The sequence below is a fragment of the Ambystoma mexicanum genome, chromosome 2q (assembly GCF_040938575.1).
Source record: "Ambystoma mexicanum isolate Mex_15411 chromosome 2q, UKY_AmexF1_1, whole genome shotgun sequence".
In the NCBI taxonomy this organism is placed as follows: Eukaryota; Metazoa; Chordata; class Amphibia; order Caudata; family Ambystomatidae; genus Ambystoma; species Ambystoma mexicanum.
Window position 1 is genome coordinate 74,190,274 of NC_090924.1, and position 26,313 is coordinate 74,216,586.

The 26,313-nt window shown below is 49.0% G+C and overlaps 1 protein-coding gene across 4 annotated transcripts in view; it reads right to left on the reverse strand.

Annotated features, from left to right (window-relative positions):
• Window positions 1–26,313, reverse strand: part of ANKS3 (ankyrin repeat and sterile alpha motif domain containing 3) — a 590,125-nt gene that overhangs the window by 155,974 nt on the left and 407,838 nt on the right. For all 4 annotated transcript variants that reach the window (XM_069646876.1, XM_069646875.1, XM_069646877.1 and 1 more), the window contains 2 exons: window positions 22,795–22,936; window positions 22,492–22,664 (listed from right to left, as the gene is read on the reverse strand). In XM_069646876.1, coding sequence (XP_069502977.1) covers window positions 22,492–22,664; window positions 22,795–22,936 — 315 coding nt within the window. The remainder of the gene's footprint in view (window positions 1–22,491; window positions 22,665–22,794; window positions 22,937–26,313) is intronic.

Sequence of the window (26,313 nt, forward strand, 5' to 3'; positions counted from 1 at the left end):
GCATTGACTATCGCGAACTGAACCAAATCACTGTCAAAAATAGTTACCCCTTGTCCCTTATTCCGGAATTGTTAGACCAAGTTAAAGACGCCCAAATCTACACGAAATTGGACCTTAGAGGGGCATACCATCTTGTCCGAATCAAAAAGGGGGACGAATGGAAGACCGCGTTTTGTACCAAATATGACCTATTTGAATACCAGGTAAAGCCAATAGGCCTTTGCAATGCCCCCGCCGCATTTCAGTATTTCATGAACGATGATTTAAGAGAACTGATTGACGTCTGTGCCATGGTCTATATAGACTATATCCTACTATACTCTGCTTCAAAACAGGATCATGTCAAGCATGTTCGTTCCGTCCTTACCAAGCTCCGCCAACATCACCTTTATGCGAAACTCGAAAAATGTTCATTTCACGTCACCGAGGTAGAGTTCCTTGGGTTCATCCTCACTCCAATGGGAATCCGAATGGATGTACACAAAGTCGACAGCATTCTAAACTGGCCAACCCCAAGTTCATTCAAAGGGATCCAGAGCATGTTGGGCTTTGCGAACTTCTACCGCCGATTCATCCCAGGATTTTCCAAAATAGTACATCCGATCACATCTTCATTGAGGAAGTGCAACAAGAAGTTCCAGTGGACTTGCGAACTCGATTCACTTCCGCCCCGATCTTACGGCACCCTCACCCAGATCTTCCGTACGTGGTGGAAACGGACGCCTCCAGCATGGCGATGGGTGCTGTTCTATCACAAAGGGATCCACAAACCAGCCAGCTACACCCAGTAGTCTTCTGGTCGCGCAAGTTTTCACCACCAGAACTCAATTATGCCATCACGGACAAAGAACTCCTGGCCATAAAATCAGCCTTCAAGGCCTGGCGGCATTAACTGCTAGGTGCCAGGCACACTATCACTGTGATAACCAACGATCGAAACCTACAGTACTTTACTTTGAAGGCTCAATCCTCATGACAACTACGCTGGGCCCTCTTCTTTGTGGAGTATGATTATGTGATCACATTCCGGCCCGGGGTAAAAAATGGAAAAGCAATTGCCCTTTCGCGCATAGGTACTGATGAACTGGTATACACGACCCGGATCCCGTAGCCATCATTCCGAGTGACAAACTTCTGGGCCTTACAAACACGTTGACTCAAGATTAATTACTGCAAGGAATCTGACATGTGATAACTCCTGAGTTATTGCAGGAATGGAATGCGTGGGGAGAACACTATAGAGTTAAAGACCAAATCCCGTACTTCAGGAAACGTCTATTCGTGCCCAAGAAAGAGCTGCAGGAACAGGTCATCTCAGGATATCACGATTCCCTTGTTGAGGGCCATCCTGGAATTGCTAAGACTCTAGCCAAAGTAAAACGAAATTACTGGTGGCCCACGTGGCGTAAGGACGTCATTCAATTAATTCTTTTGTGTGGTATTTGTGCGCAAAATAAGTAATCTAAGCAGAAACCAGCTGGTGGACTCAGACCTTTGGAGATTCCGCCAGCGCCCTGGCATACATTATCACTTGATTTTATCACCGACCTACCACCCAATCAAGGATACAATACCATTCTAGTGGTGGTAGACTTGTTTTCTAAAATGGCCCACTTCTTGCTGTTTAAAGGTCTCCCAAATATATCCAGTCTGGCTAAGACAGGCTCCATGGGTTCCCTTCATATACTGATCTCAGATCGATGTACCCAATTCGTATCCAACTTCTGGAGGAAATGCTGTTCAAAGGCTCAAATCGACAACAGACTATCCACTAGCCACCACCCTCAAACGGATGGTCAAACGGAAAGAACAAACCAAACCCTCTAACAGTACTTGCGCTGTATGCTCCATCGAGTAGAAGGGAATTGGAAAGACTTGTGGATTGCCGAGTATGCTTATAATAATTCCCGGCACAGCAGTACTGGACAAGCCCCATTTTATACAATATACGGCAGACACCCACGCACGTCCGAACTGGACGTCTCACGACTCTGGAAATGCCAGCCATATAAACCTTACACACCATCATTTCTCAGGCCTTCACAAAGGCTGTTAAACATTTACCTCAAGCCAAAGACCGCCAAAAGAAATACACAGACCAACGTCGTGAAAGGGCCCCCAACTACCAGGTGGGTGACCAAGTTTGGTTAGCATCAAAGCATGTACCTATAAAAAAGGGACCCGGACATTACGCCCACGATACCTAGGACCTTTCATCATTGAATCTATTATAAACCCAGCTGCAGTCAAACTGGCCCTGCCGACCAACATGCATATTCACCCTGTGTTCCACGTATCTCTCTTAAAACCAGTTTAGCCTGGAACACGGGTGACTACAACACCCGAACCAGTAATGGTCAATGGGGTACCGGAATTTGAGGTCAAAAACATCCTGGACTCAAAGTATGTCAGGATGAAACTATACTACCTAGTGGACTGGAAGGGATATGACCCACAAGACCGGAGATGGGAACCCTGCGATTACATCCATGCACCACGTTTGATACGGCGTTTCCATCGTGATTATCACATCAAGTGAGGACCAGATAAAACCATCCTGAGAGGGGATTTGGGGGGGTGGAGTGCTGTCATGTCCACTACCCCTCATTCTGGCAATAAGGCCCCGCGTGCCGCGTCACGGTGTCTCATCATGGCCCCAAGGGCCCAGTCATGGTCCCCAAGACTCTCTTGGAGTCAGTCCTGGCGCCAGGCTCATATGGCAGAAAGGGGAGCTTAAGCTCTCAATGGCAGTGGCACAACATGGATGCCCCCACATGGTTCAGTTCCACAACTGAACCATGCTGTCTAGCATTTAGGGTGTGGTCTGGCCTGAAGGCTCCTGGGATACCTGCAGGCTATATAAGCCACGCCCAAGCTGGAGAACACACTTCGCGTTGCTCTGCTCTCGCAGCGTGACGTTCACCACGACCTGCTGGATCATCTTCAGCATTCCGCGCCGACACCTGCAAGAAGAAGTAGAACATCATTAGTACTCTTACCTGATAGCGAGCCAGCTCCCGTCGTCCGCTCCTGTGTCCAGAACTTCCAGCTTCTCAGCGAACTCTCGCACTCTTACTTATAAGCCGCAACCTAAGGGGAAAATAGAAAAGCAACATTAGTAAGCATTTATTCTTTACATTTCAACAATCATCGGCAGTCTCACGCTTACCCGAGTTGAGTCTGGTTCAAAGCCATTTCAGTCTTCCGTCTACCTGCAAGAGAAAAGGCAAGACTTATTAACACACATAATTACTTGGAGGCAATTCGAACAATACTTACTCACGGCTCTGCATCCTCGCAGCATCTACCATCTGGAACATCCCAGCGGCCTGCAAGAGAAGGACAACACAGGTCAGCAAACAGCAAGGTAAGCACATAGTGCCGCGCACCGCGCTTTCACTTACCATCTCGAGCACAGCCCCAGCCAGCACTGCTTACTCGGAACTCCTTCCGCACCTGAAAGAGAAGGAAAGACATTAACAGGGGCAATTGCAATTAAGGACAAGCTGTCAAAACAGCAGACTTACCTCAAAAAGGAGTCACAGCAGGACTGGATTCACAGGGCCCGCACCAGTAAAGCAACTCGGTTGCGGCGTGCCCATTCACGACGCACCCCTGCACAGACCAGCAGGACGGAGAGTGAACCATATCGAAAACCAAGGTGAGGAAAACACTAAGGGGGCTGTTGGGTCCACAAGGGAGATGGGCTCAAGGGAAAAGAGACTACAAGCTAAAATCAGTACTCCATTATTCCAGACTAGGTCCTTGGCAGAACAAGAACCTGAGGCAGTGGGTCCAGAGAGGAAGCAGTCCAGCCAGATCAGGTGGTGTCCCTGTGGATATCAGGTGAGCCTTACAGCTACAGGCTGTTACCTGGGACTGATATGGAGGAGCGCTGGTCCACCATGCAGCCGGCTATGAGTAGACCTAGGAACATCTGGGTTCCCTTTCGCTCCTACCTATGCTCCCTGACCAACGAAGACAATTCCCTCACTGTCAACTCACTTTCCCCAAACCCATGTCCCTGCTAACTAGTATGTATTATTTCTTCTGCAGTGGTGCAAGTATATTGGTTACTTGCTTAGACCCTGTGTGGCCACTCTGCTTAACATAATTCAGTTTTTTTGCTTTGTCTTCCCTGTCTCAGATGTGGTTTTGATTATATATATATATATATGTATATATATATATATATATATGGTTGAAGGGGCAGATTTCAAGATTACATGCACTGGTTTTGGAATTGCTCTAGGATTATTCCCTTTTGGGATTCAGTGGTCACTATGGTCTCTCATATTGGGAACCGACATAACGAGGGACCTATTGGAAGGTTTATTTGGAAGGGTACATGGGCTCAAACTGCCGGCAAGCTGTTCTCTAGGTGTATGATGGCTAAACAATGTATTTTGATGCATTGGGCTAAGACGGCTCCTTCCACGATCTAATAATGGTTGAGACGTAAAATACAGTTGCATTATTGTGCCTTAGTGCCCCTGATTTAGCGTCCTTGTGAGATTTCGGATCCAATTCAGCGATCCCAACGAGACCGGACTGGAGAACCAAAAGCATTGTGAAGTATCAAGACGACACTGGACCTCGCTTTAGTTGTTTGTAGTGATAGGGTGTGGGGGGCTAAATTTGGGCGGAATTTGTCGCTTGGGTCGTTCATTTCGACTTGGGAGGTTCTCTTGAGGGATGGGTGACAGGATGCCCCGATGGGTGGTTGTGACGTATGTGAATGTCGTGATGTGAACATACAAAAATAAAGTTTATCTACCTGTCTTTACTGGCTCAAAAACTGTTTTTCTCCATTTGTCACTTGCTTTACAACACAGTTATTTATTGCGTCGCTCTTGACTTACTATGCTGTACCATGCTAACTATTGCATAACTGTTTCTAAAAGGTAATGTTTTGGTGTTAGGTTAGCAGAAGCCCTAACGGTAGATGATAGTTAAGTGATGATACTCACCTGAGGTTTTTGGTTAGAGTGTATTCAAAGGCCTTATAATGGTCTCGTTTTGTATATTGTCTATCTAAATTGAATTATTCACAGCATCCTCTTCTCTGTACCAACTCCAGACCTATGGACTTCTGGTATAATAATAATAATAATAATTTGGCATTTATATAGCGCTACGAAGCCTTAGGTATCTGAGCGCTGCTTATTATTACCCACGGTGTGTGGTATCATCTCTTCTCTCTCCCCTTTCTCATCCTCTCCTATTAATGGCAGCACCAAGCGGGAAGTCCTCTTGGCGACTTCTTCTCATCTCGCTGCTACATTAATGTGTACCTCACTGGCACCACCCTGGTTCAGGGCCCTCAGGCCAACCTCATTCTCTTTGATTGGATGCTGCAGTCTCTAATCAACTTCCTTCCTTCTCCTGCCTCTTCCCCTACTTGCCACCCTGCTCCACTACCTCTGACTGAAGTACCACGCCCTTGTACTCCACCTCAGGAAACTTTTAAAGGAAGTGATCACCTCCACCTGGCAACCCTCAACACACAAGCCAAAGCGCTTTACATGAAACAACAGTCAATACATTACAAGCAAGTTACTATGAATCAAGTAACTGAGAACAATTTACCATGAGATCATAAGAGTAACATGTGTAGGACAGTTTTGAGAAAGAATAACTTCAAGATCACCTCCAAGCCTCGACCTCACTGTGCTGGCGGTGGGGTTTCCTTAATCTTCCCTGAGTGGGTTCCTTCTCCATCTTACCCACTCCGGTCTATTCGTCCTTTGAGAGCCTATTATGCAAATTGGTTATCTCTCCCTCCCCAGCCCTGACCATTACTACCATTTACCAGCCTCCAGGCGCTACCTCCCTGTTCCTCTCCGAATGGGCTGATTTCTGTTCTTCCTTACTCTCGACCACTTTCAACCTGCTACTCCTGGGTGACCAACATCCAACTGGACTCCCTGAGCACAGCATCCTCCCTCTTCATTGACCTCTGCACCCCTCTATCCCTCTCCACTCCCCCTTCTAGTCCAACCCACTTTGCAGGACACACTCTTGACACCCTGATCCACTCTGACATCCCTCTTCTCCTCTGGTCACCCCTCTCTCTTGGTCTGACCACTGTTCTCTTCTCCCACCTGGGGCCCGATGGCCTTGTGACAACTCATCCAAAAGCCCTGCCAACCTCTTTCACAAACATCCATCCGATGAAACGAGTGTCAGCTGCTGCCTTCACTTACAACTTCATCCCCCTTGTCCGCCCAACTCAGACTACCACGGACTCTGCTCTCAGCAACCTCCACCTATCCACCACCAACACCCTTGACATTCTTGCCCCAGTCATGAGGATCTGCCTGAAACCCACATCCAAGTGTAACTCTTCGTACGACTCTGAACTTACAGACCTGAAACTTAAGTGCCTGGCTGCGGAACGCACGTGGCAAACCTCAGGTTCACCCTCTGCCAAACTGGCCTGCCGCCTGCTCCAAAGAAGGCATCGATAAATCATTGCAAATCTAGTGGACCTACAGGTCTAAGTTTATCTACTCGTCCTAGGAGTAATGTACTCGACAAATGCGGATGATTTTCTTTTTGGTTAGAAACATGTTTGCTGTGGGAAGAAACCTATGCAGTGTTGTAAATGTGCCTTTTAGGTTAAGAATTTACATGGCCATACAAACTAAAAATCAAACTCAAGTAGTATTATTTAATTGCAGTCTTCTGACGCAAATTGCTTTTTTTGCATCTTGATTATGGCTTCTCGGGAACAGTAATGTCAGCATGCAGGGGTTGCTAATGTGTATGGTTGACTGTTTGAGGGGCTTTGAATTTGCAAAACTACTAATATACACTAATACCAGCTTGCACGGTTTAATGTGGACAAATGCATGTCCTTGTGGAGTCTCAATGTGCAGGGTTAGCTCTTAATTTGGACAATTTGTAGAGCTCCCATTTTACAGGTGCAACAGTAAATAGTTCCCAGTTTACATGTATTCTTCTGGGCTGGCGCCCCGTTTTGGGTGACTAATGGACACATCCATCCATCAGAGCTACTTATGTCCTTGGCAGACAGTTCAATGTTAATATCCTCTGCTACCTGCTTGTGGAGAGTTCTATTAACCGGGCCGACTAGTTAATCAAGGGCCAATGACATATGACTGTCGGTCTGCAGCAGCAGCTAACCTCCAAGCTTCAGGTTTACAGGGGCGGTCAATGTGCAGCAATGGCTGTAGGGTCTGGTAGTTTGCGGTTCTGTGAAATTATCAGGGCATGTAATGTTCAAGGCTACCTGCTTGCAGGGGCTGGCAACGAGCAATGCTGCCAGTCCATATCGATAAGTGCATGGAGATATCTTTGGGCAGAGGAACCTAAAAGTGAAGCAGAGGAGAGATGGGTACAGAGAACAAGGAAATTGGATTGACAAAAAGGTGATGAGGGAAGGTAGGCACTGAAGGAGAATGAGTGAACAGACAGGGATACGAGAGTGGATATGGACAAAGGGAAAGTGGATGGAAAGGAAGCATAGAATAAGTGGAGACAGTCCAATCTAACGCTATGCCCTCTGTCATGTCATGCTAGCTAAGGGTGGAGAGGCATGGCAGAAAAAGTACATAGAGGGGTGAGGTTACGAAGGGAAGGTGAAGAGAGGCTGAAGGGAGGGAGATGAACTATGGAGTAAAGCCTAGAGAGAAAGAGTACGTTTGGGAATGCAGGTGTAGGAGAGAGAGGGCGAGGGGGAGCAGAGCATAAGTGGGACTAGAGAGGGAGAGCAGGAGAGACCACAAGGGACTAGTCAGAGGATACAGTTAGCATTGGAAGCTAGCGTCCAAGCAAGGACAGAGGGGACAGTTGTATACTGGGAATACAGGAAGAGACTTTAGAGCAGGAGTCGGACTGTAAACAAGAAGGGGCTGGGGGGAAGGAATAAAAAGTGTCTAACTAGAGATGGTCAACCGAGAGAGCCCCACAGAAAATAGGGGAAAGGCATGACAAAACGTCTACAAAACTGGGTTTGCAATAGGGATTCAGCCATCTTTTCAGAGTGGCAATATTTCTGACACTTGTGGGTGGGGATGTGCAATCCGGTATTGAAATGCCCTGCAACCTCATCCAGCCAGTGCTGATGTTGGCATGCGATCAACCACTGCATGAAATGGGACCTAAAAATGCAGTTGCCTGCACTGTACCCACAGTGTAAGATAAAGTTGCTCTGCTAACACTTGGACTACACCTGTATTCTGTGAAAGTGATAAGTGCAGCATGGGTGCGTTATGCTCTTAAGGAGCGAAGCTTCCACTTGTGACGCCTGCTATTGTAGTTTTCTGTAAAAGCTCATAAAAAGGTAATGTATTTCCATAAATGCATCTGAGCTTCTAGGCCTTTTCACCCCAAAACAGTTTTTGAGAGCAAGCTTAAAAAATACTTTTACGGACTCCCCAAAAATCATTTGACAGGCAGTGCCTAGACATCAGTGGCCCCCTTAACTCCCACTCTCTACTCCTCTCCCTCACATGAAAACAGTCACAAGGCAAAAAAGTAAATAGTGCTCAGTTGGCTTTGATCCGGTGCTTCACAGGCATTTTACTCCTTTCAGGGCAGAAAGCATTCGGTTTACCAGAAGATTTTCTTTTACATATCACCCTATTAGGCAAAGTTTGTATGCAGTACCCTCTGGGAACACTACAAACAACTTTGACCACAGATATAGGAAACCCAACCTTTGGTATAAGCATGTACTACACAGTTTTGGTAGCGTGTTGAGCAGCCAGGATTATATCAAGAGGGGTAAATGTGAGCTGTAGGGGAGTTACACAGAGATTCACAGTGACAAATATTCAAATAAACTCGTACACAAGGTTTCTTGATTAAACAATCATTCATTTATTTATCAGTTAGAGTAAGCATTCTTCAGAAGAGGGCAATATAATAGTAACACACAAATACACTTCAATACTGTAAACTGTTAGTTTCTTAATCAGTAAATACCCATTTGGGGTGGCCCACAGACACAACCTACACCCTCAGGTGACTTCAATAGCTAGGGTGCTGGGGACATTAGTATCTTACTGTTTGCATTTAGAATACTATTATAAGTTGGTAAAAAGAAAAGGTTATTAGAACAACAAGAGACCACAAATATACTTAAGCAGGCAAATACTTTTGGATTCCCACAGCAGAGTCCTTCAGTATAACAGGCTAGGCCAAAGTCAATGGGCAAAAGTCTTATTATAGGATGAAGCACTTCTAGTAGGTAAGTAGAAAAGTCTTTGCACAATGTTTTTGAAGTCTTTGAAGAAAAGAAGAATCAAATGTAGGGCCACAAGCCGTTAGACTTGTGAGCGGTAGAAGATGCAAGCAACTCTACAGCAAGAGGTAAGTTCTATCAGACTTTGTACAGTACCTTTGAATTGAAGAAAAAGTGCAGCAGATGACTTCCGTTCCTGTGCAGCTCTGCAGATCTCACTGTTCCTGGGCCTCAGTCATGGGGACAAGAGGGAGGACTTCTGGTAACTCCTGCACTGCAATGGAACAGTCACCGCTCGCAACCGGCAATCTTCAAATCGGTGGCTGTTCAGTGTTTCATCTCCTAACGTCTATCGCAAATAGCAACACTGCGTTCCTGGCTGTCGCGATGGACTTTCCATGCTTCTGGGATCCCGCACTCTGTTGAGGGGGCTCAGGCTCAGTCAGTCCTGCTTCCTGTGAGTCCAGAGGATCTTCCAGAAGCTCTAGGCCAGCTTAAAAGCAATGCACACAATCTTGTGTTTCTCTCCATAGCTACAGGGTTTCCAGAAGCACTCTGTAAATTCAACCAGCTCTGAGAAGGATGTCCAGGTGGCTTACTTTGGAGTTGATTGGTCCCACCAACTCAAGGGGAGAAGTTGGAGAAGTTGCAGGGGCTTCTCTGTCGATACGAATTTGGAGTTTCGGCACAGCAGCAGGGCTTCACCAGGCAAACCAACGGTCCAGGAGTTGCAGCAGGCGTCCTCTTCAAGTTCTTCGGTTTCTTCGTCCAGTGGTCGACTGGCTTCCAAGCCAAAAGCCTCACCTTTATTCAGTTCTCTCCCATTCATTCCAGCCCTGCTGTCAGTCACTCAGCAGGGTGGCTGTCCTTGCCGGACAGTCAGCCGGCCAACCCATACAGAGCGCATTTGGGTCTCCCTAGGAGACTAAGCACAGGGAGTTTTGGGCACCTCCCTCACTTCCTGCCTACCCCAGAGATGCTGGAGCCAGAGGCGGGCTTTACCAGTGAATCCCGCCAAAGCGAACAATGGGGCCAAACCTGGTTTGACACGCACAGTAAATCTCAAGAAGGACCTTTCCACAAAGAAATGGCGAAAAAAGACGACCAGGGCCAGTTTGACAAAAATGGCATCCTTGGGTGCTTTACTGCAGTTGCGAATGCAGCCCATAGTAAATGCACACCACGGTAGTTAAAACGAAAAACGATTGCCACCAGCCATTCAGTGAGGAAAGGGTAAAAAAAAAATGTTACATGAGAAGCTAGACAAAGGAGATAGATACTAGGTAACACTGCAGCACCCTATTGTAAGATAGTGTGTGCTGGGTCTAGAAAGTTACAATTGTAATTAAAGTCAATTTCACTTTACTGCTGTGGGAAACAGTAGTTTATCCCAGACAAAGTATTTAAACCATTGGGGAAATCTGAAAGACTTCCCTGTACCACTGCACTGAAGGTGCTGTGTGACAAAATGTAAAAGATGATGCCTATGGAGTTTGTCAGACTCCACAACCAAAAGAAACAAAGTTCAGAAATCACATTAAAATACAAGAGAGTTGGAAAAAGGGTCTCTCCAGGGAAAAAAAAATCATGTCCTCAAAATCCAGCAAAGTTGCTGGGGGTCTCTAAGGTAGAGGGAATTAGCACATTTCTGAGAATTCTCCCCAACACTCCCACAAGTCACTTTGCAAATAAAGATGTGGTCTACGTGATAAGATTTTAATTGTCATTGTTCTGAATGGTCTTCTCCCTGTCGATCCAGTCTGTCTGCTGCCATCTAGTGGGCATTTTAAAAATTGAAACAATCATGCTCAAGGAACGCTAGCCAACAAGGTCGTGTAGGTTATAAATGCTACAAGCCCCTCCTAAAAATAGCTCAAATATGCAAGTGAGCGAGTGTAATTAGCAAGCACTGGAAAGGCATTACAGACTCTCCAGCGTGCCAAAAAAAGGCCCACAGTCAAGTACAGGTATCTAGCGCATCCAACAACACAGCTGAATTTTTCAAAATCTGCAGGGAACTTGCCAAAATCTGCAGGGAACTTGCCAACTCGTCCGCAGTATCCTCCGCCCCTACTTCTTCTCAGGCCCTCTGCCACGCACTTGCCACTCACTTCACCACCAAAACTCAGGACATCCTGAACAGCCTTGTCATGCACTCGTCCAGCCCATCCTTCACCCTGTTGCCTCTCTTGACCCCTCACCCTCCTCCCTCCTTTGACTTTGTGTCACTGGAAGAAGTAACCAGAGTTGTCAACTCCATGAAGGTGTCTGCCATCCTCCCTCAAGAACTCCCGTGTGCGCCAACTCCTAAAAAAAAAAACAATCATCAGCAGACCCTTCCTGTCCACCCAACTATTGCCCCATTTCCATCACTCCCTTCCTGGGGAAACTGCTTGAGAAGGAACAAGTTACTTACCTGTAACTGTTGTTCTCCAGCATGGGTCTGGCATGGATTCACATGCTCATGAATATTCCCCGTCGTCAGGCTGGGAATCCTTCGGTAAAGAAAAAATCAGTATCAGTTTCGTTTCTGATCTGTCTTTCGTAGTAGTAACCAATCACTGATCTCTGCGTCATACTGACCACAGCCAATGACTGCCCTCTAGCTAAGCCCCGCCTCTGGCAGCCATCTTCAGATTTGGTAGCACGTGAAGTGGCAGTATGACCAAGTGAAGAGCCGCAGAGGGGCAGGAGGGAGGGTTCGCATGTGAATCCATGCAAGACCCATGCTGGAGAACAACAGTTACAGGTAAGTAATGTGTTCCTTCTCCAGCATGGGGTCTGGCATGGATTCACATGCTCATGAATAAAGAATACATAGCAGTACACACATGCACAACCACGGGAGGTGGCAAAGGCTCAACATTAAGCATTACATCAAACTCAATATTAAGCAATTCTTACCTCCTCACCAGGCTCACCTTAGGCGAACAGGTTGCGCAGCACTGCTTGGCCGACCCTGGACTCCTCCCTGGAATCCCGATCGACGCAGTAGAATTTCGTGAAGGTGTGCGTCGACCTCCACGTAGCAGCCCTGCAGATGTCCAGCAAGGGCAAACCAGATAGGAACGCTGTGGTAGCTGCGATCGCTCTGGTGGAATGGGCTCTCGGACGGCCAGGCAGCGTTCGGTTTGCCAACCGATGACAGTACATGATACAGCCGGAGAGCCATCTGGAAATGGAAGCCTTCGAGAGAGCCTTCCCCTGATTGACAGGTCCAAAGTTCACAAAGAGTTGTGACGTCTTCCGAAAACACTTCGTGCGGTCCACGTAGAACTTCAGCGCTCTAGCCACATTCAGCGAGTGCAAAGTCCTTTCAGCCGGCGACGAAGGCGAAGGGAAGAAAACAGGCAACACCAAGGGTTCGTTGAGGTGGAAGTCCGACGGCACCTTGGGCATGAAGGAGGGGTGCGTCCTGAGCACTACCCTCGTGTCGTGAAAAGTCAAGTACGGGGCCTTGCAGGAAAGGGCCTGGATCTCTCCCACCCGTCGTGCGGAGGTGATGGCCACAAGAAACGCTGTTTTCCATGACAAGAACTTCAACGGAGCCGAGTGCAGAGGCTCGAACAGAGGTCCCATGAGCTTGGTCAGCACCACGTTGAGCTCCCACGCCGGGGCCGGAGCCTTCACCGGCGGGAACGATCTGAACAGTCCCTTCATGAACTCTTTCACCAGACGATGAGACCACAAAGACGTCCGCCCTGTGGTTCTGGTGTATCGGGAGATCGCAGCAAGATGAATCTTGATGGACGCGTGCGCCAGTCCAGCCTTGGCCAGCGTCAGTAGGTACGGCAGTACTTGGGGAGCCGTAATCCATAGAGGGTTAATCTTCTGTGCGTGGCACCAGACAGAGAACCTCTTCCATTTGTGTCCGTAGCATTTAAGAGTTGAGGACGCCCTGGCCTTTGCAAGAACCTCTCTGCAGTCGGCCGGTATGTCGTATCCTCCAAACTCTAACGCTGCAGGAGCCAGGCCTGCAAGCTCAGCGACTTCGGGTCGTGATGGAGGATGGCGCATCCTTCAATGGAGAGAAGATCCGCGTCCACTGGCAGCTTGATTGACGGGGACGCTGACAACACCAGAAGGTCCGGGAACCATATCTGCCTCGGCCACGCAGGTGCGACGAGGATCATCCTGCACCGTGACCTCTTGAGCTGGTTGATGAGCCGGATCAGCAATGGCAATGGAGGGAACGCGTATATAAACAGGCCCTCCCAGGGGAACGAGAAAGCATCGCCCATGCTCCTCGGCTGGGGAAACCTGCTGGCGAACCTCCTGCCGTCGCGAACAGATCGGTCTGGGGTGTGCCCCACCGTCAGAAGAGGCGGTCCACTAGATCCTGTCGTAGTTCCCACTCGTGGCACGAGCGCAGCTCTCTGCTGAGCGAGTCGGCGATGGTGTTTTTTATCCCTGCCAGATGAAACGGCACCAGAAACATCCCTTGGGCGACGGCCCAATGCCACAGATCCTGCGCCTCCTTGGACAGGGCTGGGGACCTGGTTCCGCCCTGTTTCCTGATGTAGAACATGGTGGTGGTGTTGTCGGTGAAGATCCTCACCACCTTGCCCTTGAGGGACGGAAGAAAGGACCCGAGGGCCCAAAACACTGCACGGAGCTCCAGGACGTTGATATGGAGGGACTTCTCCGTCGGAAGCCAAAGGCCTCTCGCGTGCAGATTTTCGGTGTGCGCTCCCCACCCTTCCAGGGAGGCATCCGTGGTCACTGTCTCCTGGTGGCCGGGAGTCAGGAAGTCCATGCCCGCCGTCAGATGCGCGCGGGTGCCTCACCACCGGATCGCTCGTCGGAAACTCTCGTCGAGTGTGATCCTCTCCTCGAAGCTGCCCGTCGTCTGGATCCAGCACGCGTCCAGGAACTCCTGCAACGGGCGCATCCGGAGCCTGCACAGGCGGATGAGGTAAATGCAAGAAGACATCATTCCGAGGAGGGACTTGATGGACCTCACTCTGGCCGCGTCCGCAACCAGCATCCGCTGCACCTTGCCCAAGATGGCTCTCCTTTCATCCGACGGAGAGGCCAGAAGCGACACTGTGTCGAGCTTCGCTCCCAGAAACAGTGCGTCTTGCGCGGGCACCAGGTGGGACTTGGCGTAGTTTATGGAGAATCCCAGGTCCGTGAGTAGTTGGACGGTCCTTGCTGTGTGCTCCACGGCGAGCTCCTTCGTCTTTGCTCGGATGAGCCAGTCGTCCAGGTAGGGGTAGACGTGGATCCCCTCTCAGTGCAGCTGCGCCGCCACCGGTGCGAGGCACTTGGTGAACACCCTGGGTGCCAACCTCAATCCGAAGGGAAGGGCTCTGAACTGGTAGTGACGCCCTTGGACCACGAACCTGAGAAACTTTTGGTGTCCCTTTAGGATGGGAATATGGAAGTAGGCATCCTCCAAATCCAACAACGACAGGAAATCGCCCTCCTCCAACCCACCCAGGACGTGTTGGAGGGTGACCATCCGGAACTTCTGTGCCTTGATGAATTTGTTCAGTCGTCGTAGGTCCAGGATGGGACGCCATCCTCCCGTCTTCTTCTTCACGAGGAAGTATCTTGAGTAAACTCCAGAGCCCCGAAGCATCTTTGGGACGAGCTCGATGGCGCCCTTCTTGAGCATCGCCTTTACCTCCAACAGAAGTTGAGGGACGTGATGTTCTTTCCTGGCCACAGGGGGGACGCGCGGGCACCTCTTTAGAAACTCGAGCGCGTGACCCTGAGCTAGGGCGTCCAGCACCCAACGGTCGGTGGAGATGGACTCCCACACGCTGACGAAGCTTGCCAGCCGGCCTCCCACCGGGGTGCTTCGGTGGGGGCCCGACCCCACAGCCGGTTCAGTCCTGCTTCGACGAGGCTTTGCCGCCTTGTCCTCCTTGGCGACGACGGCGGGGTCCACCTGACTTGCCTTGTCCACAGTAAGCTTCCTGTGACGACGAACGGGCCGCTTGACAATAGGTGGAAAATACGCCGCTGGAACCTTTGGAGGCACCCTGTTTGCCCCCGCCGCTCCGAAAGGGCGGCCGCCGTTGCTGGAGAACCCCAAGAGCCCGGGCCGTCTCTGTGTCTGCCTTGATGGCTTGAAGGGAATCGTCCACTGTTTTCCCAAACAGGTTGTTTCCGTCGAACGGCATGTCCAAGACTCTGGTCTGCACGTCCTGACGGAAGTCAGTAGCCTTGAGCCATCCACGCCGCCTAAGGCACACGCCGTTGCCCAACTGGCGAAATCCAGTGTCAGCGATGTCCGTCGCAATCATAATGGAGTGGTCCGACGCCACCTCTCCTTCCTGCAAGATCTCTAGGGCTTCCGCCATCTTGTCGTCCAGTAGGAAGTCCAGCAGGGGGGCCAGTTTGTACCACAACTCCCTGTCGTAGCGGGCTACGATAGCCAAGGCGTTGGCCGCCTTAATCGTCGTCGCTGCCGACGAGATGACTCTGCGTCCCATCGTATCTAATTTCTTTCCCTCGCCGTCCAGCGGGGAGGTCGACGTAGAGGCCGCGCCCCCCCGGCTTTCTTCCTGGCCGCCGCGGAGACGACCGAGTCCGGGGTCGGCTGTGCCCGAAGGCACAAGGGGGCCGCGTCTGGGACCCGGTACTTCTTCTCGTACCGATCCCTTCTAGCCGGCGTCGTGGATGGGTTCTTGAGGGCGAGGCCCTCATCCCAAATATCGTCCAGTAGAGGTACAGAGAGGACCGTCTTCCTCTTGGCCTTGCGCCGGTGATAAAGGAAACCTTCCTTCTTCTTCTCTTCCGGGCAGAGCTGGAAAAGCTTGGATGCCCTGGCGATCATGGAGTGAAACGATCCAATCTCGTCGGGCGGGGAAGCCCGGGTGGGAGGTGACGACGGCAGATCCTCGTCGTAAACCTCGTTGTCTGTACCCGTCGCGGCCGTGTCAGTCCCAGTATCATCCCCACGTGTCGTTGATGGGGAGGAGGGCTGAACAGGGCGCGATGGCTGAAAAGGAGGTGGAGGATGAATCCTTCTTCTCTTAGGGGGAGGGCTCCCAGAAGGGCCTGGCTCCGGGTCCCCCGTCGGGAGCGGTTCCTCCGCTGGTGGTAACGGCAGTCTCGTCCTTATCTCCGAGCATAAGGACTGTATAGCCAACAAAATGGCCGCCGAGTTGTCTTGCGGCACTGGTTGAGGGGAGTCCGACGGGCGGTCAGGAGCCCCGTCGGCACCCTCGACGTTATTGTCGTCTCCTACGTCGGGGTCCCTCCCGACGGGCTGGTCTTCTTCCACGCCAACGCCGTGGCTTAAGACTTCGATCAGCTCTTCCTCAGAGGTTGAGGCCGAATCCACGACAATCTCCTGCCCCCCCTTTTTCTTCTCCGTTGGAGGTTTCACGGGGGTCCTGTCGATGGGCATAAAAGAGGACTCCCTCTGCGGTGGCAGGGAGACTGAGCCCCGAGGTCGCCACCACTGGAGTAGCCTCCACAGGCTGAGCCAGGGCTGCCGCGACTGTCTCGATAGAGGCCTTGGCCGGATGGATTAAGGCTTTCACCACCTTAGGTGCGCTCACCGCCTTCTCCTTGGGGGGAGGGTCACTGCCTCGCTCCCCCTCCGATGGGGCCTTCGAGCTCGACCGGGGTCTCTCCAGGAGCTTCGCCGGGTGCCCGGCCTTCCTCTTACCCGAACCAGAGCGTTGGCTCGTGGTTGATGGCGCCGGGGAGGATGCGCCCTGCCTGGCGTCCGTAGAGCCCGACCGTTCGGCGCTCCCGGTGCCAGCGGACTCGCGGTGCTTGGCCTTGTGTTGGACCCCCGTCGCCGGGGCGTCCTCAAAGGTCTTAGAAGACCGCTCGGACTTCTTCTTCTTCTTCTCGCCTGACGGGCTCTTCCCTTCCAGCCAGTTGGCGAGACGTTGATGGCGGTCCTTCATGGTCCGCTCCGACATATTGCCGCAAAACGCACAGTCCTTCTCCACGTGCGTCTTGTCCTCATGCAGGCAGTAGAGGCAAAGGGAGTGTTCGTCCTCCTTAAAGACATTCTGAAGCTGGCATCCAGGGCAGACCCTGAACAGCTTTCCGGGCGTCGAGCTTCCCTTCTCCTGGGCCATGTCTGAGATGGGCCTGAGAAACTTCTGGAGTCCTCCAAAAGCGTGGCTCGACGAAATCTTCACCCTTGAGGGGCGTAGACGAATCCGACACGGGTCTCCTCGGATGAAGAAACGGTGGAGCTTGAGGCTCTTTTGACCGAAAAAGAGACATTTTTTGAGAAAAAACGTGAAAAAATAGCACTAACGCTCGAGAGCAATAGCACGAGGATCCCAACACTTGAACGTGCAGTAAAAAATCTGAAGATGGCTGCCAGAGGTGGGGCTTAGGTAGAGGGCAGTCATTGGCTGTGGTCAGTATGACGCAGAGATCAGTGATTGGTTACTACTACGAAAGACAGATCAGAAACAAAACTGATACTGATTTTTTCTTTACCGAAGGATTCCCAGCCTGACGACGGGGAATATTCCTGAGCATGTGAATCCATGCCAGACCCCATGCTGGAGAAGTTGGCACTGCCCCAACTTAACTCTCACACTGAACTTGTTGGCAATCTCCACGACCATCAATCTGTATTCCGAGCATCCAGAGGCACGGAAACTGCTCTTCTTAACACCTGCTTGCTTCACTTGATTCCAACTCCCCTGCTGCCCTCATCCTTCTTGATCTCTCTTCTACATTTGACACAATCAACCGTTCCATTCTCATAAAAATGCTCCATGAGACCCTTGGTATCTTGGAGCGGGCACTGGAGGACTGGCTGACCTCCTTCCTGACTGACCGCTTGTGTAATGTCATACTGGGCACCTTCTTGCCTATTTCCTTCTCCACCTGTGGCATCCCGCAGGGCTTTATTCTTGCACCTTGGCTCTTTAACACCCATCTTACTCTGCTGGCATGCCTCATCTCCCCCCCCCCAACTTCCAGTGCTATGCTGACGACACGCAACTTCTTCAAACTTCCTGCAGACACCCTTGCGCCCTCCATCATCCCCGACTGCCTCTCTACCATCCAGGCCTGGTGCACTTCCAATAATCTCTGCCTCAATGCCAGCAAAACAGAGATCCTTCCTATTGGGACCCCTGCACCCTATTCTTCCCTTCACTCTGGTCTTCTTCCATGGGCTCTCCCCCTTGCTCCCTCCTTGGAAGCCATAAAAATCAGTGTCATCTTTGACTCCTCTCTCTCCTTCGTCCCTCAGTCTCAGGACATTGCCAAGAAGTCCTACTTTCAGCTCTTCCTTCTGAAAGGAATTCTACCTTTCCTCACCTTCCCCCAGAGGCTGAATGTTGCCCGGGCTCTGGTTCTCTCTAGACTGGACTATTGCAATAGCCTACTCCTGAATCTATCTTCGTCCACTCTGCGACCCCTCCAGCTAATCCAGAATAGGGCAGCAACACTTATCCTTGGCCTCAAGCCCAGGGACCGCATCTCTCCTGCCCTACAAATTCTTCACTGGCTCCTGGTCACAGCACGGATTAAATTCAAATCCCTCTGTATCATCCACACAGCTGTCTGGGGCCGGAGACCACATTATCTGCAACTCTTTCTGACTAAATACTCCCCTCCAGACCCCTGCGCTTCTCTGGCACCACTTCGCTAAACAGAGGGCAAGTGGTCGATCACTTTACTCAGCTGGCTCCCTTCTTTGGAACAGCCTCCACCTCCCTCTGCGTCACGAGCAGGACCTTCTTAAATTCCGGAAGAGCCTCAAGACCTTCCTTTTTTTTTCTCCCTCTCTCCCCTCTTCCCCCCTGCTAATCACACAGTAGCTTGATGTGTGCAGGGCCCTTATGCATCCTCGGGGCCCTGACCTCCCACATTGGATCATCCCAGCTGCTGTCTATCCTCTACACTTGCCTCGGCCCACTCTCCACCCGTGGAGGCTTGCACTTAATGTTTCATAGCACTTCACCCACTGCTCTGCCATGAGCACCACAGCACCTTTCCCATACCCTCTCCCTTCTGCACTTGCACGTTCTGAACACTCACAAGGCATATTCGGTTCGCCTTCCCCTCCACATTGTCTCTTGATATATTTTGTATTGAAATTTGTATTGTCTATCATCCCCTGCCCCCTCCCTGTTGCCCTGTGGGCGCTTTGAAACAGTATTTGCTTGCTGTATAGGCACCCAACAAGCGAACCATAAATAAAATAAGAGTGTTCATTCAGTGTGTGTCTCACACCTTCGTGACTCTAAGACTTAGTGCTCTGCTACTCTAGCTTGACTGGGTTTGGCTACAAATCAGTGTCTTTCCTGTTCACCATGATAGGATGACCTCTCAGACTCCACCCCAGGGTTGATTGCAAAAATCCAGCTTAGTGTGTTATAGAGCTCTTCAATTTGTTACCAGATGGTGTAGTTTTGGCTAGCTTTTCTGAGTTTGACTGTTTTTCTTTCAGCCAGGTTTAATCCAAAGCCTGACTTAGGGCACCTTTTTTTCGGTGCTCTGCCTAAAGAAGCCTTATGACTCCCAATGCTGGGGTACGCCTTCGGCTCCAAAGAGTACCCACTCTTTTATCCATGTGGCTAGGCTGGAGGTGGGCATTTCACCTGTGTAATGCTCCACACAGTGGAACTGAATTTACCTGGCTGGGTCCTTTTCGACTCCCTCCTCCATTCATCAAAACTGAGGTTGCTTTGGTTGCCTCAAGACATGAGGGGTCACATGAGTAGACCTTTCTCCTCGTATATAGAAGAGAAGGAAGCCATTTTAGGTCACTTGTCCTGGGCCTGAGCATTATAGCCAACCTGAAACTAGTTCTGACTGGCATATTAGATACCTGTATGGGACAGTGCAGATTTGCTCCGGTGTGTGAAAGACTCATCCTGTGTGCAAGGGTATTGCTTGGATAAATAGCTGACCATCTCTCTATTTTAATGATGCTTGGTGTCTGATTGGGCACTGTGTTCACTCACTGCCTCCTGAGAGGAATAAAAGCAGACTCCATTGCCCATTCACTTTGTCAACATTTGGAACTCTGAACCTACACTCTGGAAGAGCTGCTGCTCGAAGAAGGACCAAAGTTATGCACCAGCATCCTTTGACACTCCGAAGAATCGGTACAAGTTCAAAAGACTTTTTTCCAAAAGGAAACAAAGACCGCTCTGTGACCGCAGGGAGCGGTCTTGTGTGTGTGTGTGTGTGTGTGTGTGAGTGAGATGCATGTTTAGAGGTGGGAAGGGGTGGTGAAATGTGGGTTTGGAGGGATTTAACCCCACCCCCCCATTGAATAACAAGAGGAATAGTGGTAAGGGGTGGACAGTATGTAATATTTCCACATTTTAAAGCCATCACAAAAATGGCCAAAAAAAGAAAAATCGGTCTTTTCTGTGTTCGGGCTTTAAAATGCGAAAATATGACATAGAACTGAACAATCAGATGGCGAACATTTGCTTCTCTAGGATGACGAGAAGGAAAACACAGTGGCACTCCTTTCTACTTATCTGGTGGGGACGCATGGACCACAGCTGATGCTTAAAGGCCTCTTGTTCCTGAAGCTAAGTTGGATGGGATGTGGCAATACAGGTACCTACGGGCATGTCTGGTGGGACTGCCCAAGAGCACAGTCTTACTGGAAGAGGGTGGTGTCCTGGATAAAGGCCATAGACTCGCGTACAGAGACCACTGACTACCCTCTTGGTGCTTTTTGGGTTGGAAGATGACTGAGAAACCTACACAAGACTCACACACATGAATAGGAACTTATTACTAACGGCAAGGACATGCATAATGATACACTGAAAGAGGTCCCACCTCTCCACAAAGAGAATATCTCCACAAAGCCTTTGACATTTAATGACTTATAAAGCCTGACAGCGACCCTCCCGAGACACAAACATATGGAATCGGAATGGCTTCCCTACCTGATTTACTACAGACAAAGGCAACCCTTCGACCAATCAGGATCTTCACAGATCCCGCCTGAACCCGAGGAATGAGACCAATCTGCCCATCTGTAAATCCTGACAAGGGGGCCCATAGTCCTAAGGTGTGGCCCACGTTGATAGAGAGCACAGGTGATGGGGTTTTGCTAACATTATAAGACAGCCACTTGAAATGCAATTGATACGCAATGTCCTGTAACAGAACGTAGCTGGACAACCGCTGTGGAAATGACGACCGATCTTATGAGAATTGTAAATAGTAGATAATTGTTGTTACCTTACCATGGGTAGGTGTGTGTGGGTAGGTGTGTGTGTGTGGGGGGGGGGGGGGGGGAGGCCGCCATTTAGTGCTCACTACGAGCCCATGTAGCCAACCACTTTACAGCCACCTTGGTATTGTCCTGAACAAAGGAAGCTCTAAATCACAAAATGGCTGAAAGCAGGATTTAAAAAAACAATTGGTACCCCCAATAGCTAGCAAAAAAGTCCAATGGGCTACCAATGAGGTTGAATGGCTCGCACCCCTGGTGAAGCCAAAACTAAAGTATAGTTGCCACGAACCCTCTCCCTAAAACCTGTGTAGGGTGATAGAACCACCTTAGAACAAAATGGGGAGCCTGAGAGGCAATCATGCTACTGGGCACCAACAACATAAGTAAGGTATAAAGGGTCGTACTGGTAGGGCGACTTCAGGAAAAGTCAGTGTAGACACTAAAAAAGAAGTCAGTGATGTGAAAAAATAAAAAAGTGAAAAAAGCAAAGACTCCAGGGGACCTTTAGACGTGGCCATAAAATCACCAAAAATAGGAATTCCCTCTTAAGAAAGAGGGAAGGATTTTGCAGTCTTCTTTACAGCTTGGATAGGGATGGAGAAAATGCACAATGAGGTGTGGGGTTGGGAATGGGGAGACAGAGAAAGAAATGCTTTGTAGTGTATAGTAAACTTGTCTGGCTAAGGCCTGGTCATTATTACATTTTTAAATTGTGTATGCGGCTTCATTTCTTGACTGTCTCCCGGTGTTCAATTTGCTCAAACACCAGTCCCTTGATCTCCTGGAAGAAGTCTTACTGCTCTGCCTATGTTACATTGTAACAGTTTCACTAGACCAGGTGTTTATACCCTTGTTCAACTTGGTCTCTCAGAACACTTCCCCAGGACTGGTTCTCAGAAGATCTAACATTTAGTTTCTCAACAGTACATCAATAACATCGGCTTAGCAACAGAGGCCTCATCTTAGGACTTACAAAGGAAAAGTCAAGAAAATGAACTGGGTAACATTTTAAAAGAAAATCACTAGGGTCTCTTGTTGAATTACAATTTAATACTTTGAAACCTACAATGAGCATGAAAGACTACACTTGAGCCTTGCTTAAAGGTCAGTTTCTCCGAAATGTCCTTACCGGATATGCTGCAGTAGACAGCCAGCATCCTTGGCAGCACTCAATGTTACTTCCAATTGGGCCTGAAATCCCATCCGAACCATCTCGTGCTCCATCAGGCAACCTTCGGCAACCGCACGAAGCTCCTGCTCTTGCGATACCTGCCCTTTCAGCAGCTCTGCCTCCTCACATTTCTAAATACAGGTGCCAAGCAAGGAAAGGATGAGACCACAGTACATAAACCAAACCATATGTCTTGCAAATCTGCAGTATCACACCCACAATGGCCAAGTAGGAGCCAGCACATCACAACCCTTTACTCACTTTATGCAGCTGTATGGCCATCTCTTGCATCTCAGCTTCAAGGCGGTCTGCATAGGACTGTTCCAAGGCATCACTCGGCGGGCGGGCACTGCTGTGCCATCGTGCAATGGCAGACGTCATCTTCCTCTTAGGTCCAAACAGGCTGTGGGTGATTTATCAGTATAATTAGCAGCTATGGGCAAACCCTTCCACTACATACCCATGCACCCTGGTACTGCATACAAAAAGCCTTGCAATTTTCCAAAGATTGGTTAAATAGAGACAAATCTGTCTGATCTTGGGTACTTTCCACTACCATAATTTGTTGGTCATAAAGTTAAAAAAGATCAGAAATAGCCCAGATAAAATAATGGTTTAAATGTGACAGATTTGGTATGGGGCAGGTCAAAATATCAAACACGAAGGATGAAAAACCCAATCTTCAAGTATCCATTTTACCTGGCTGGCTCCTTTGTGATCCCCTCCCCAGTTTTCAAAATAGAGTGCATTTGTTTAACTTGAACACCTGAGAACAACATGACTATCCCTTGCCCTTCTATCTATGAAAGAGGAAGTGGCCATCTTTTGTCACTGGACATTTTTCAAGACGGTCTGCTGTAGTCAGACTGAAAACAGTTCTGACTCGCAAATAAAAAAATGGGTTGGGCTATTACTTCACTGAGCTATATACCACAAAAAGTTATTCGCAACTGTTAAGGGAGTTTTCCTAAAGTCCTACTGGTAGTAAGACTTTAGTATGTTATCCCAGTGGTTTGTAGATCTCCAACTCTTAATTAGTCTGCTGTGCCACTCTACCAAGGTCCTGAGTTAGTACAGTCAGGCATATCTTAAGAGGAAAGGGGAGCTGTAGTTAAGTACACTGAACCTTAGTTAGACATGCACACCAAAGAAACTTTTACACTTAGAATGTATATAAAATTATAGATTATATATACACACACACACACAACAGAATCACTTTAAATACTTTAGACGCTTACACTAGAACACTTCAGAATACTTGAGAATACACTTCAAAGGGCACTTTCACATTTGTGTTTGTTCGCAGTTACATTTGTAGCTACGTTAGAAGGGGAAAAGACAGTTAGTGTATAATCCGTTATTACACACACCTGCGGATTCTAATGTTCATACAGTAATACATTTACTCATTTAGTAAAGGCCCTTAAAGGGAAGAAAATGGTTAGTGTAACATTAGCTTGGTTCAAGGTTCTAGAGAGGGTTTCTTCGGCCATTAAGTCTTTTAAGTCCCAAAAGGCAACCCTAGCTAAAGGCATTTGGGGGGGGGGGGGGGGGCGGCTCAAATTCTTGACAAGCAGCACAATACAAAGTCTTCCAGTCTCTAGTGTTATATATAGACGCAGCAAACAACTAACAAGGAAGACCTGTTAAGGACTCGAAAGGACACAAGCAGCTGCTTGAGTCTGAAGTACAAGAGGGTGATCCTGGACACCTCCAAGTGCACGCAAACGCTTTGGAGCGACTTTAGGGATCAGGTAAGCTATACCTTTTTCCCCACAGTACCTTAGGTTAGAAGAAAATGTTCGTGCTGGATACACCAAGATGTTGCAGCTCTGGATCAGACCTCTGGATTCTTTGGTTTGAAGGTTGATGGAAGGACAATGAACAGGGTCTCTTAGCAGCAGTCTCGATGGAGGACCTGTGGCATGACTTTCAGTAACTTCTTGGTTCACTCTGCAGCACCAACAAAGTACACAGATCGCCCAGTCAGTCTTCTTTGCTTCCAGCAGTGCCATGCTCCGAGGAAGGGTGTGAGAAACTCACAGTTCAAGGGTATTTATTGAACAATAAATTTGGCATGCAGGATGGGAAAACGCCTAATCTGAACCTAAACTTGAAGATGAGAGCAAGCGTCAAACATCAAATGAAAAATGAGTCAGTCCTAGTGGTGTTGTGTCAAATAAAGCCTACACTAAGAACGTTTTTGCCAAACCTTACAAAATAATACAAAAAGGGGTGTGGGATAGAGCTCAAGAAAAGAAAGAAGTGTTCTCAAATAATATGTCAGATCGGAGCTTGGAGCACAGTACAGTCTCTGTGCTTTTCCAGCACGAGAGGACAGTTCAAATGGCAGTTAGGCAAGATTTGGGTGCACTACAACCACCTTGACTTCCTGGCAATAGGAACCCAACCTTTGGTATAAATCTGTACTACACAGGTTGGTAATGTGGCTGAGCAGCCAGGCTTATCCCCGCAGGGGTAAATGTGAGCAGTAGGGAGTTGCACAGAGATTCACAGTGACAAGTATCCAAATAGCCAAATACACTCAAGTTTTCTTGATTAAACAATGCATTTATTTAACAGTCAGTTTGAATAAGCCTTCTTCAGAAGGGGCAATATAATAGTAACACAAATACACTCCAAAACACACACACACTCTTAGTTTCTCTAAATCAGCAAATAACCATTTGAGATGGCACACAGGCACTTCCTACATCCTCAGGTGACTTAAATAGCTAGGACACTGTGGACATAAATATATCACTGGTACATTTAGAGCAATCCTGAGATGAGTGTTAAAGTAGAGATTACAGAATAAAACAAGAGTTCACACAAATATTCTGAAGCAGGTAAGTACTTTTGAAACTCCCAATGCAAAGTAAATTAACCCTTTCCTGGAGCAAAAGTAATTCAGGGAACCAGGCCAGCCAATGCCAAATGGGCAAAAGTCGTTGAAGCACTTCTTGAGAGGTAGAAGATGAACAACTCTACAGAAGCAACCAAAACAAGTCTCAACTGAGATCAAGTAAGGCTACCACACAAGAGGTAAGTTCTCTTAGCCTGTACAGTACCTTTGGTTAGAAGAAATGGTTCCAGCTGGCTTCTGTTCCTGTGGAGCTCTGTAGATCCTATTGTTCCTGGGCCTCAGTCGCGAGGACCCCTACACTGCAATGGGAATGTCAGCGGCAGAAAAGGACAAACTTCTGTTCAGAGGCACTTCGCGGTTTCAGCTCCTCACGACTCAGCAAATACCACCACTGCAGAATCTCGGATACCACTATGGACTTTCCTCGCATCTGGGGTGCAGCACTCTGTGGAGGTGGCTCAAGCTTGGTCAGTCCTGCTTACTGGGAGTCCAGAGGATCTGCCACAAGCGTGGTGTTCCTCTCCCTGGTGTTCCAGCAGCAGAAGTACAGCCAGCTCCGAGAGGATGTCCAAACGACTTCACTTTGGAGTTGATTGGTCCCACCAACTCAAGAAGAGCAGTCGTCCTTGCAGGGCTTCTCTAGTCGAGGTGAATTTGGAGCTTCAGCACAGGAGTGTTTGCTGGAACTGTATAAAAGGTGAGGCTTCTGGAGTGAAAAATAAGTCGCCCACTGGAAGCTGAAGTAACCGAAGAAGACTACCAGCGACGCCTGCAAACCCTTTGCAACACTGAAGCACCCACTGCGGTCCTAACCTTGTTTTCTATGCGACAGAGGAGATCCGAAGAGGACAACGTTGGCTGTGGGAACAACCAGTCCCAGGACACACTTTGAATTGAGCCATCTCTCAAGG